Raw genomic sequence first — 12,064 nt, 5'->3', positions numbered from 1 at the left:
AGGGCTGGGATGTGGAAACCCAAGGACAGACGCTGCATGTCCCAGGAGGCAGCCAGGCCCCTGTGCCTGCGAGCTGGGTTGTGGGGGGCACCTGAGCCAAGGAAGGGTCTTGAGGGGGGGCTTCTGTTTGCCCCATGGGCAGTGGGCTTCCGGCCAGGCCCCCCGACTCTCTCCCCCTGGGTGCTGCTCCATGCAGCCCCCAGCCTCACTGTCCGGTTGGGAAGCAGCAGAGAGAGAAGCAATGGTGAAAAAATAGACACCCCAGAAACCAAACAAGCCCCTGGGGTTTGGCTTGGCCCTGGTTAGAGGGGCGTGGGGCTGCAGCAGCCCCCCACAAGGCCATCCATGCAGCCTCATGGGGAGGAGCAGGGAGGAAGGGGAGGCCAGCCCTGCCCCCCAACCAGGACCTCCCACCTCTGCCTCCCGCTCCCAGGAAAAGGGGGACGCACGCCTCTCCTTCCCGTGTGCATTCATTCATTCATCCCTTCATTCATTCACTCATTCCTGCTGGAGGGAGGGGAGAGACTGGGGCTGCAGAACCTGCTAAACACGGCTCAGGATCCTCACTGCCCACCTCCCCATCCCCACCTCCAGCCTGACCAGGGGCAGCGAGATCGTGGGCCTGACTCCTCAAGGGAGCGAGGGGGTGTTTGCAGCCCAGGCCTCCTGACCCAGCTCCTCTCCCAGGGACCTCCCCTGCCCTTAGCTGAAGGACACTCACCTGCTCCCCTCAAGCCACTCGCTGCCTGATCTCCCCACAGGAGATCCTTCTGTCCTTCTGATCCTTCGGGTCCTTCTGTCCCCCTCTGTGGGGTGGGCATCCCAGCCATGGAGCCACTCCCATGCTCCCCTGCACCCTCCTCAGGGAGCCGAAGTTTGGCTCTTGGTCCCACAGACAGCCCAGCAGGTCTCCCATGATCCTCAGGTTGGGCTGCCTGGGGACAGTGTGCCCCGAGGCCAGGATGACCATCCCCCCTGCTCAAACACCCACTGCTCTGCTGCAGGACGGACCACTGCCCCGCGCCATCCCCCTGCCCGGCTGCACGGTGACTGTGCCAGAGTCTGCGGAGAGGCCCGACGCCAGGCATGCTGTGCGGCTGCAGCGGGCCCCGGCCCAGCCCCTGTTCCTGAGCGCAGAGACCCCTGAGCTGCAGAGGCAGTGGCTGGGGGCCCTGGACACCGCTGCCCGTGGGGACACAGCCCGGCCCAGCCCCGGGTCTCTGCAGCCCCCAGCCCACCCGAAGGGCATGGCCACTCCATGAGCCCAGCCTTGGCCAGCAGCCAGGATGAGACACAGGGATCCCCCTCCAGGGCCGCCATCCCCACGGGGTTGGGCACCGGGGAGCCAGCTGCGTGTCCTCTGCCTGCAGCCACTGTGCCGACCTCAGGGAACACTGCCAAGGAGTTCGGCCCTGCTCCACCCCAGGCCGTCTGCCCAGGGCCTGGTGCACTCAGCACTGGGGGCTCCCCCTGTTTCAGAGATGAGGAGATGGAGGCCCAGAGAGGGGTGTTGCTGGCCCCAGGTGGCCCAGCAGGGCACAGGATGGAAGCTGGGGGCCAAACTGAAAATCAGGCTCAGAGGGATGGCAATGGCGGAGTTTGCTTCTGCAAGGCACTGAGGAGACCATGGCGGGCTGTGCTCAGGTGTCAGGTCCTTCCCAAGGTGCCCATGTCTGGGAATGCCGGACCCTGATCTGTGAGGGCCATGCCCCCCCACTGGCAGACCACGTGACCCCTGCCCATCCCCTCATGGGCAGGCCGCGGGACCCCTGCCTGTCCCATCCACACTGTGTGGAGCTGAACTGAAGCCGATGCCTCTGGATTCCAGATCATTCTCTCTGCCTGTTCTGGGGGGAACACGTGAGGGGACAGCCCTCCTCCCCCGGCAGCTGCTGGCCCAGGGCTGGACATGCACCCAGCACCCACAGGGAAGTGTGAGGGGCAGGGGCTGGGGGCTGGCCCGCCATCCTGGCTCTGACGCTCTGCTGGAAGCCCACCCCAGTGGCCACATGGTGGGGGGCGTGAGGACCTGCGACCGTTCTCCACACCTTTCCACGGACTGGCTCACTGTGCTCGTCTGCATCAATAAATGCCGACCCCTGTAGGAGGCCTGTGCAGCCTGGGTGTTCTTTGTCCGATCCCTCTGTGTCCTGGGGCTATGTCTCACCATGCAGTGGGTAGGATGGCAGAGGGGGGGGGGGACACGGGGTGGCAGGCCTGTTTGGTCCTCATAGCAAGGGACACTGGATCCGAGGCTCCAGGAGGGATGTCACGGGCTCCAGAGCACACGGCCGGCAGTGGGGGGCCCCTGGACTCCAGCATGAAGATGCAGATGCAGGGGGCACACAGCTGGGACTTGGACGGAGCTCAGCACCTGGAGGATAGTTGTGCACCCACGGCCTGTTGTGCAAGGGCTCGGGGACACTGGACTGAGAAGATGCTCAACTCGAGACAGCGCAGCGCTTGGCCCTTGCAAAAGAGGGCAGGTGGAAGATGGCATGAAGGACGGGGGTGGGGGTCTTTTGTTTGCACATGAGCCCCAAGGCCTCTGGGAGAAAGAGTGAAGGGATTTAGGGACCTGAGATGGAGGGCTGTATCATCCCCCAGGGAGGTGGGGTCCTGTAGGAAAGGGGTATGTCACCTGGGACCCTTACCCTCCGATATCTACCCAGCATCATGCAGGATGCCTTCACTGGGGCATTCTCTGCCCAGCCCTGTGCAGCCTTGGGGCTCGGTCCCCTTGGGGACTGAGGAACCAAAGACGAGCAACTGGACAGAGGTGAACCACTGACGAGCTCCCGTTGCCCCGTCTGGTGCCCACCTGGGCATGGCAGCTACCACCTGTTGAGCACCAGCTACGCTTGCCAGCAGGTCCTGACATCCATGGGGGCTCCCCATCTGTGGTGGGTGTACTCACCCCCATTTCACTGGAGGAAACTGAGGCACAGGTGGGCCCAGCTTGCCTGGTGGGGAGTAGGAGAGAGAGTCCAGGCCCTCTGGCAGCACAGGGGCCTCTGGTCACCTCCTGCTTCTCGAGGAAAATGCAGCCAAGCCTCCTAGCCCACTAGGCTGGGTCAGGGACAGCAGAGGCAGTGAGGGGACCCCACCTGCTGCTGGCCCTGCCTGTCTCCCTACACCCTCGCTCAATTCTGGTGCACTTGAGTCTCCTCTGTTTGCTGCCTCCAGAGTGTTTTTCCTCCAGCCACAGGTGTTCACGAAGCCCCAGCTGGGCCAGACACTAGAAGCCCTCTGCCAGGGCTGGGCTTCGTCTTCTTCCTGCTCAAGTGGCTGCCACTGCTGTTATCTCAGCACAACCCTCGGGGCAGCTGAGGAAACTGAGTCACAGAGGCAGCCGGAGCTGTCCCCTGGGTGTGGCAGCACCAGCAGGGATGGAGGTCTTCGGAGGCCCAGAGACTCCCCACAGGCCATAGCTTCTTCCAGGCTCTCTGTCAACCAGTGCAGACCAAGGACCTGTCCTCTCCCACCCCACCCAGCCTGGCCAGAGTCCCCACATGTAACCTCAGGTGGGTCTCTCCCTCACTCGTATGCCCATGGCTGGTGAGGCGGGACGTGATGCTCACTCAACAGCTCAGGAGTTAGCTAGAGCATTATATGCTACACCATATCAATAGCAGAGAGGTACCCATCCAACTATCCATCCATCTGTCCATCCATCCACCCATCCATCTGTCCATCCATCCATCTGTCCATCCATCTGTTCGTTCATCCATCCATCCATCCATCCATCCATCCATCCATCCATCCATCCATCCACCTACCCATCCATCCATCCATCCATCTGTTCATTCATCCATCTGTCCATCCATCTGTTCATCCGTCCACCCATTCAACCAACCATCTGTCCATCCATCCATTCATTCAACCATCTACCTATCCAAATCCATCCATCCATCCATCCAACCATCCATCCATCAATCTGTTCACCCATCCATTGAACCACCACTTGTTCAAGAGAAATGTACTATGTTCCAACTGTGCACATTGGACACTATGCTAAGCCCTGAAGACAGTGGAATCAAAACAAAATCCTCCCTCATGGGCCTGATTCACCCATCAGGAAGACATTGAATAAGCAAATATGCAGTTATGGGAAGTGACACAGGTTTTGGGGGGTAAGAAAAAAAGGAGTGGAGGCAGGAAATGTAAACCCACAAACCATGGTTACATTTAGAAGCCAGCCAGTCAGCCATTCATCCATCCATCCATCCTTCCAACCATTTGTCTATCTGTCCATTCATCCACCCACCTATCCATCTATCTATCCATCATTCCAGCCATCTGTTCATCTGTCCATCCTTCTATATATACATCCACCTATCCATCCATCCATCTGCCCATCCATCCATCCATTCAGTCATCCACCATTCATCCAACTATCCAGACAGCCAGCCAGCCTTCCATCCATCTACCCACCCATCCTGCCAGCCATCTGTCAATCTGTCCATCTGTCCATCCATCCACCAAACCTTCCAGCTGTCCACCAACCCATCCATTCATTCAACCATCCATCTGTCCATTCCTCCATCACCTCAACAATCTACCTACCCACACATCCATCCATTCAGTCAACTGTCCACCCATCCAACTATCCATCCATCTGTCCATCCATCCACCCATCCATCCATTCAACCATCCACCTACTCAGCCATCCATCCATCCATCCATCCATCTATCCAACCAACCATCCATCAGTCTGTCCACCTATCCATTGAACCACCACTTGTTCAAGAGAAATGTTCTATGTGCCAGCTGTGCACATTGAACAGTGTGCTGAGCCCTGAAGACAGCAGGATCAAAACAAAATCCTCCCTCATGGGCCTGATACACCCATTGGGAAGACATTGAACAAGCAAATGTGCAGTTATGGGAAGTGACACAGGTTTGGGGGAGTAAAAAGGGAAGAGGAATGGGGTGAGGCAGGTGGGGTGGGAGGACACCCTGGAAGAGGTGAGGGAGGGAGCTGAGTGGGACCCACAGGGAGGGTGTTCAGGCAGAGGGCATAGCTGAGGCTGGGCAGGAGGAGTGGGTGCAGGGAGGAACAGTGAGGAGACTGATGTGGCTGGTTTGAGCAGTGAGGATGGGAGAGGCTTGGGAGGCCCTGGAAGGCCTTGGCTTTGTGCTGACAGAGTCGGGAGCTGGGGGGTCAGAGGAGGGACATGGCGGACTTGGGTGTGAGGTGGTTGTGATTTTTTTCCTTTTTTTTTTATTAGAGAAATTTAGGTTTACAGAAAAATCATGCATAAAATACCAAGTTCCCATATTCCACCCTATTGTTAACACTTTGCATTAATGTGGCACATTTGTTACAGTTGATGAAAGAACATTTTTATAACTGTACTATTAACTACATTCATTGGTTTATTTTATACAGGCCTATGGATTTTTTTTTCTAATTTTTTTTATTAAATTCAGTTTTATTGAAATACATTCACACACCATACAATCATCCATGATATATAATCCACCGTCCACAGTGTGATAACATAGTTATGCATTCATCACCACAATCTATCTCTGAACATTTTCCTTACATCAGAAAGAACCAGAACAAGAATAAAAAATAAAAGTGAAAAAAGATCACCCAAATCATCCCCCCATCCCACCCCATTTGTCCTTTAGTTTTTATCCCCATCCCTCCATTCATCCATACACTGGATAAAGGGGGTGTGATCCACAAGGACTTCACAATCACACTGTCACCCTTGTAATCTACATTATTATATAATTGTCTTCAGGAGTCCAGACTGCTGGGTTGGAGTTTGGTAGTTTCAGGTATTTACTTCTAGCTATTCCAATACATTAAAGCCTAAGAGGTGTTATCTATATAGTGCATAAGAATGTCCACCAGAGTGACCTCTCGACTCCTTTTGAAATCTCTCAGCCACTGAAACTATTTTGTCTCATTTTGCATCCCCCTTTTGGTCAAGAAGATACTCTCAGTCCCACGATGCCGGGTCCACACTCATCCCCGGGAGTCATACTCTGCGTTTCCAGGGAGATCCACAACCCTGGGAGTCGGGTCCCACGTAGGGGGGAGGGCAGCGAGTCCACCTGTCGAGATGGCTCAGTTAGAGAGAGAGAGGGCCACATCTGAGCAACAAAGAGGCACTCAGGGGGAGACTCTCAGGCACCATTACATACAACTTTAGACTTTCCTTTGTGGTAATGAGCTTCATAAGGGTAAGTCCCATGCTTGAGGGCTCAGCACATCAAACCGCCAGTCCCAGTGTCTGTGACAACATACGCTAGGGGATCAGCATCTTAAAGTTTAGAGATAGGACAGGCCTATGGATTTTTAAAATTTTTATTTTAGTAACATATGGACAATCTAACATTTCCTCTTTTAACCACATTTCACGTATACAATTCAGTGCTCTTAATTACATTCACAATGATCTGCTACCATCATCACCATCCATTACCAAAATGTTTCCATCAACCCAAATAGAAACTCTACAATCTATGCATTAAGTCCCCCTTCCCTACCCCCACCCCACCCCATCCCCTGGGAACCTACTGTTCCAGTTTGCTAATGCTGCTGTTATGCAAAATACCAGAGACGGATTGGCTTTTATAAAGGGGGTTCATTTGGATACAAAGTTACAGTCTTAAGGCCATAGAGTGTCCAAGGTAAGGCATCAACAATAGGGTACCTTCACTGGAGAAAGGCCACTGGCATCCGGAAAACCTCTTAGCTGGGAAAACAAGTGTCTGGCATCTGCTGATCCTTGGTTGTGTTCCAGCTCCTCTCTCAGCTCCTGTGCATTCTTCAAAATGTTGCTCTTGGGGCTTTTTGTCCTCTCTTGGCTTCTCTGGAGCAAATTGTGGTCTAGCAAAAGTCTGCTTTCAATGGCTGTCTCCAAAATGTCTCTCAGTAGCTCTACAAAATGTCACTCACAGCTGCTCTGCATCTGGGCCTGTGTGGCTCTTTTTAAAGTACTCCAGTGATCCAATAAAAACCTACCCTGAATGGATAGGGAAACACCTCCATGGAAACAATCCAATGAAAGTTCTCGGCCACAATTGGTTGTTGAGTCACATCTCCATGGAAACACTGATCCAATTGGTTCCAACGTTATCAACACTAATATGTCTGCCCCCACAAGACTGCTTCAAAGAACATGTCATTTTGGGGCACATAATACATCCAAAGCAGCACACCTACTTTCTCGATTCTGACTCTATGAGTTTGCTTACTCTAGTTAGTTCATATCACTGAGATCATACAATAGTTGTCTTTTTGGGTTATTTCACTCAGAATGATGTCTTCAAGTTTCCTCCATGTGGTTGCAAGTATCAGGACTCCATGCCATCTTACGGCTGAATAATATTCCATTGCCTGAATACACCACATCTGTGTGTCCATTCATCGGTTGATGGATTTTGGGTTGCTTCCACTTTTTGACAATAGTGAATAATGCTGCTGTGAAGATGGGTGTGCAAAGGTCTGTTCATTCCCAGCTTTTGGACTTGGGTTTTAGCACACTCCACTGGCTGCCTGGGGATGGTAGGGGACAAGGGCAGATGCGGGGAGGCTGGTGAGGAGGTGATGAGCCCCCCATCTCCGGCAGGGTCACAACAGGCCCTGCAGTGGTCCCGGAGGTAAGACAGAGGCCAGCTATGCCCCTCGTGGCATGGATGCATGGTCAGAGCTTCCCATTTTCCAAGAGGTGAAAGAAATCTGCAGGTTTCTGTGAAATGTCCTGATGTCTAAACAGTAGCAACTCATCCTGGGGTCCAAACCAAACCCCTGGTGGACCACAGCCCAGGCAGCTGCTAACATGCAGGGTCCAGCAGGGAGCCCCTGGGCTGCAAAGGCCACACATGACCATGCCCTGACCTCCCCATGGGTCCACAGGACAGCCCCCGGCTTGGATCGTCAGGCTGCCGTCCCTCCTTTTCCAGAAGCTGAGGTTCAGGGAAGCAGGCTTTCTCTGTCTGCCGCAGCTGCTATGACAAGTACACCTGCCAGTTGGCTTCAACTGCAGGAATTCACCAGCTCACAATTTGGAGTCAGCAGTGTTCTGGTGATGGTAAGTTTCTGTCACCTGGTGCTATCCTTGCTTGGACTCTTCCTGCAGCTTTCTCTGACTTCTCCTGCCTTTTGGTTTCTGGCTTCTACTGCCTGCATCTGAATTTCCTTTCTTAACAAGGCCTCCTGCCCCATGGTTCAAGGCCTGCTCTCCTTCAGCATTGTCTCCTCCAAATAGGATCTTCAAAATGTTCTGTTCACAACTGGGTTTGCACCCACAAGGAGAAGGATGAAGGCTGGAGTGTGTCTTTTGTGGCAGGCATGGTTTGATCCCCCACACGTGGTGAGGTGCTGCTCAGAGAGGCGGCTGGGGGTCCGTCTGAGCCCAGAGCCCGTGTGCCTCACCCTGGGAGTCTGAGGCCCTCTGCCCTCACAAGCCCCTGCCCAGAGCCCCGAGCCTGGCATTCAGTGGGACCTGAGCCCTCTCCCTTCCCCCTCCCTTGAGGGGTGCAGCAGCCCCCCTGCCTCTGCCTCTGCCTGGGGACCCCTCCTCCAAGGCCAGCGCATGCAGAAGGAGACCATTCCCTTGGTGGGCTGGGAGGTGGCCTGAGGTCTCTGGGGCTCTTCTGTGCTCCCCCCTCCAGGGGCTGCTGGCAGGCTGGGGGTTCCCAGTGCCAGGTGCCCAGAGCTGCAGGTGAGGCCTGGGCTTGGAACTTGGAGCTCACCTGGGCATGAAGGGTTTCACAGGGGTGAGAGCAGAAGAGAAAGAAAAGCACAAACAAGGGGGCAGGGGTGAGTGGCAGTGAGCCCTGTGTGGTAGTTAGAGCCCAGCCCTGCTGTGGGGACCAGGTGGCTTCTGACAGCCTCACCTGGGCTCACCTTCCCCACCTGGCCCAGAGGGAGGGATGCTGGAAACTGCCCTGCAGCTCCCAGGGGAGAGAAATGAGCCAGCCTCCGAGAGGGCCTCCCCCAGGAGCCAGGTGCTGTGCCAGCCACCCACGGAAGGGAGTGGCGAGTCTCAGAGGATCACAGCTCACCAAGCTCTGGAAGGCCTCTCGGAGGAAGTGAAACCAAGCCCGGAGAGGGGAACGCACTTGCCAAGTTCATGCCATGAGTCAGGGACACGGTGGCCTTATTTCCTCGCTCACTTGCCCATCTGGACCCAGAGAGTCCACTCCTGGGTTTCTGGGTTTGGGGTTGGAGACACCCTGGAGGCCCTGTCCCTGTCCATGCTTCCAGCCCTGTTTCCCCTGCTGCTCCCTCGGACCCTGGGCTCCAGCCACGTGGTCCTCAGGAGCACACCGGGCTCAATTCTACCCCAGGGTCTTTGCACGAGCTGGTCCCCTCAGCAGTCATGGCTGCTCCAACTTCACCTCCTAGGGAGCCCTCCCTGAGCCCCCAGCACCAGGAAGGTCCCACCCCCAGGGTCCCTCTGCTTGTCTGGCATTTGCTTTCCCATTTAAGCTCTGTCTCCTCTAGAAGAGAAGCTCCGAGAGGGCAGGATGCGGCACCTGGAATAGCATCTGGCTGATAGCAGATGCCCAGTTAACATCTACCACCAGCCTAGGAAAGGCTCAGGGGCTCCCACTCTTGCCATACTGCCCCTGAGCACTTGGGGTCTGCAAGCTTCATTTCACAGATCAGAGATCAAGGCCCGAAGATGGGTGGTGGCTGCCCGAGCTGTCAAAGACCCCACATACTCTGTCGGTTCACCCATCCCCAGGTATCGGGGACGTCGGGGACCTCAGAGCCTGTTTCTCGCAGGCAGCAGGTCCCAGTGTAGAGGCAGGGTGGGAATTGGACCTGGCTGGGTCAGCCTCGCAGCTGGGACCCTCCACTGGGCTGAGGGGACAGGCTGCAGCATCCTAGAGGCACAGGATCTGGGGCAGGGGTGCACGTGGGCAGCTGCCCACTTCCAAAGCCCTGTCCACTCTCAGAACCTGGGGGCACCACCTCCTTTGGGACCCTTGTCCCCCATGCACCCTGCCGCCTGCAGGGGGACCCCGGGGCTCCTCCCCAGCTTGCTGCCAGGGTCCAGTGGAGCCCAAATCCCCCCTCTTCCCAGGTTCACTGGCTCCACCTTTGCAGACAAAGCCCTTCTGGATGGTTCTTCCAGGGAGAGCCCACGGCCTGGCACATGGCATCTGCAGAGTGGCAGCATCGGGGATGTCACACAGCCCCCAGGCCCCTGCCCTGTGACTGACCCCCACCCTTTACGGGGCTCTCAGCAGGCTCATCAAACGACCACCCAAAGCGCTTGCCTTCACCTTGGTGTTGCCTTCTCCCCTGGGCAGCAACAGTGTCCAAGACGACCATCTGTGACCACAGGCCAAGGCTCCCCTGGCCTCAAAACCCTCCTCACATCTGCCACCTCTCTGGGTGGGAGGCATTCCAGTTCCCATTTTACAGTGTCCCTCAGGAGGGGGACAGGGAGCTGCCCGGGGGCACACAGCATCCTCCCCTGAGTCTGGGGTCCCTCAGTGCCAGCTGGCATCCAACAGGGTGGCTGGGAGCTAGGGTGGGCCCTGGGGGAGAAGCCAGGCCCCCATCCCACATGCTGCACATTCCTTCCTGGAAACGGGGTATCTCCCTGGCCCCAGCGCCCACCCTGCCTGTCCTGCTGAGCTCATAGGTTCTGGGCTCCAGGCCCGGCTCACCAGGTGCAGAGCTCAGATGCAGGGCAGGGCTTTGGGGAAGGCGGGTCCATTTTCTTTTGAAACTTTTTCATTTTGAAATAATGTCAGATGTACAGGAAAGTTGCAAAAATAATACAGAAACAATGCAGAGACTCCCAATATCCCTCCTATACAGAGACCCAGATTTAGCAACTTTTAACATTTTGCCACTTAAGGTATTTCATTGTGTCATCTACCTATTTATTTTATCTATCTATTCTTCTATCATCTTTTTTTTATTTATTTTTTACTGTGGAATACAATACATATACATAGAAGTGATAACTTTCCAAGTGCAATTTAACAAGTAGTTAGAGAGTGTGCCAGTTTGAATGTATTATATCCCTCAAAATGCCATTATCTTTGATGTAATCTTGTGGGGGCAGACATATCAGTGTTGATTAGATTGGAATTCTTTGTTTCCATGGAGATGTGACCTACCCAACTGTGGGTGATAACTCTGATTGGATAATTTCCATGGAGGTGTGGCCCTGCCCATTCAGCATGGGCCTTGATTAGTTTACTAGAGCTCTATATAAGCTCAGACTGAAGAAACGAGCTTGCTACAGCCAAGAGGGACACTTTGAAGAAAGCACAAGAACTGAGAGAGGAGCTGCAGATGAGAGACATTTTGGAGACGGCCTTTGAAAGGAGACTCTTCTCTGGAGAAGCTAAGAGAGGACAAACACCCCAAGAGCAACTAACAGTGACATTTTTGAGGAGCTGCAGCCTAGAGAGGAACATCCTGGGAGAAAGCCATTTTGAAACCAGAACTTGGAGCAGACACTGGCCACGTGCCTTCCCAGCTAACAGAGGTTTTCCGGACGCCATTGGCCATTTTCCAGTGAAGGTACCCGATTGTTGATGCCTTACCTTGGATACTTTATGGCCTTAAGACTGTAACTTTGTAACCAAATAAACCTCCTTTGTAAAAGCCAATCCATTTCTGGTGTTTTGCATTCTGGCAACATTAGCAAACTAGAACAGAGAGCAAATTTCAAAGAATGTTACAGGTTACAGCTCCACAGTCTCAGTTATTTTCTTAATGTGAAATATAATATATATACAAAAAGGTAATATCTTTCAAAGTATGCTTTAACAAGTAGTTATATAGGAAATTTCCGAAGTTGCTATGAGTTATAGCACCATAATTTCAGTTATTTCCTTATTGTGAAATACAACATATATACAAAAAGGTATAGCTTTCAAATTACAATATAACGAGTAGATATAGAACAACAAATTTCAAAGGATGCCATGAGTTACAGTTCCACCATTGCAATTCTTTCCTTCTAGCTATTCTAATACCCTAGCACCTAAGAAAAAGAAAATTATATAAAGATTAAGTGTAGACTGCACACATCACGCTCCTTTGCCACTTAATACTTCCAGGTAC

General features: G+C 53.9%; 1 protein-coding gene across 2 annotated transcripts in view; it reads left to right on the top strand.

Annotated features, from left to right (window-relative positions):
- Positions 1–2,104, top strand: part of FGD3 (FYVE, RhoGEF and PH domain containing 3) — a 65,260-nt gene extending 63,156 nt beyond the window's left edge. For both annotated transcript variants that reach the window (XM_037798473.1, XM_037798472.1), the window contains exon 19: positions 1,005–2,104. In XM_037798473.1, coding sequence (XP_037654401.1) covers positions 1,005–1,262 — 258 coding nt within the window. In that variant the 3' untranslated portion in view covers positions 1,263–2,104. The remainder of the gene's footprint in view (positions 1–1,004) is intronic.
- Positions 2,105–12,064: the final 9,960 nt, after the last annotated feature.

Source organism: Choloepus didactylus, chromosome 10 (genome assembly GCF_015220235.1).
Source record: "Choloepus didactylus isolate mChoDid1 chromosome 10, mChoDid1.pri, whole genome shotgun sequence".
Classification (NCBI taxonomy): Eukaryota; Metazoa; Chordata; class Mammalia; order Pilosa; family Megalonychidae; genus Choloepus; species Choloepus didactylus.
This window is presented reverse-complemented; position numbering and strand designations above follow the sequence as displayed.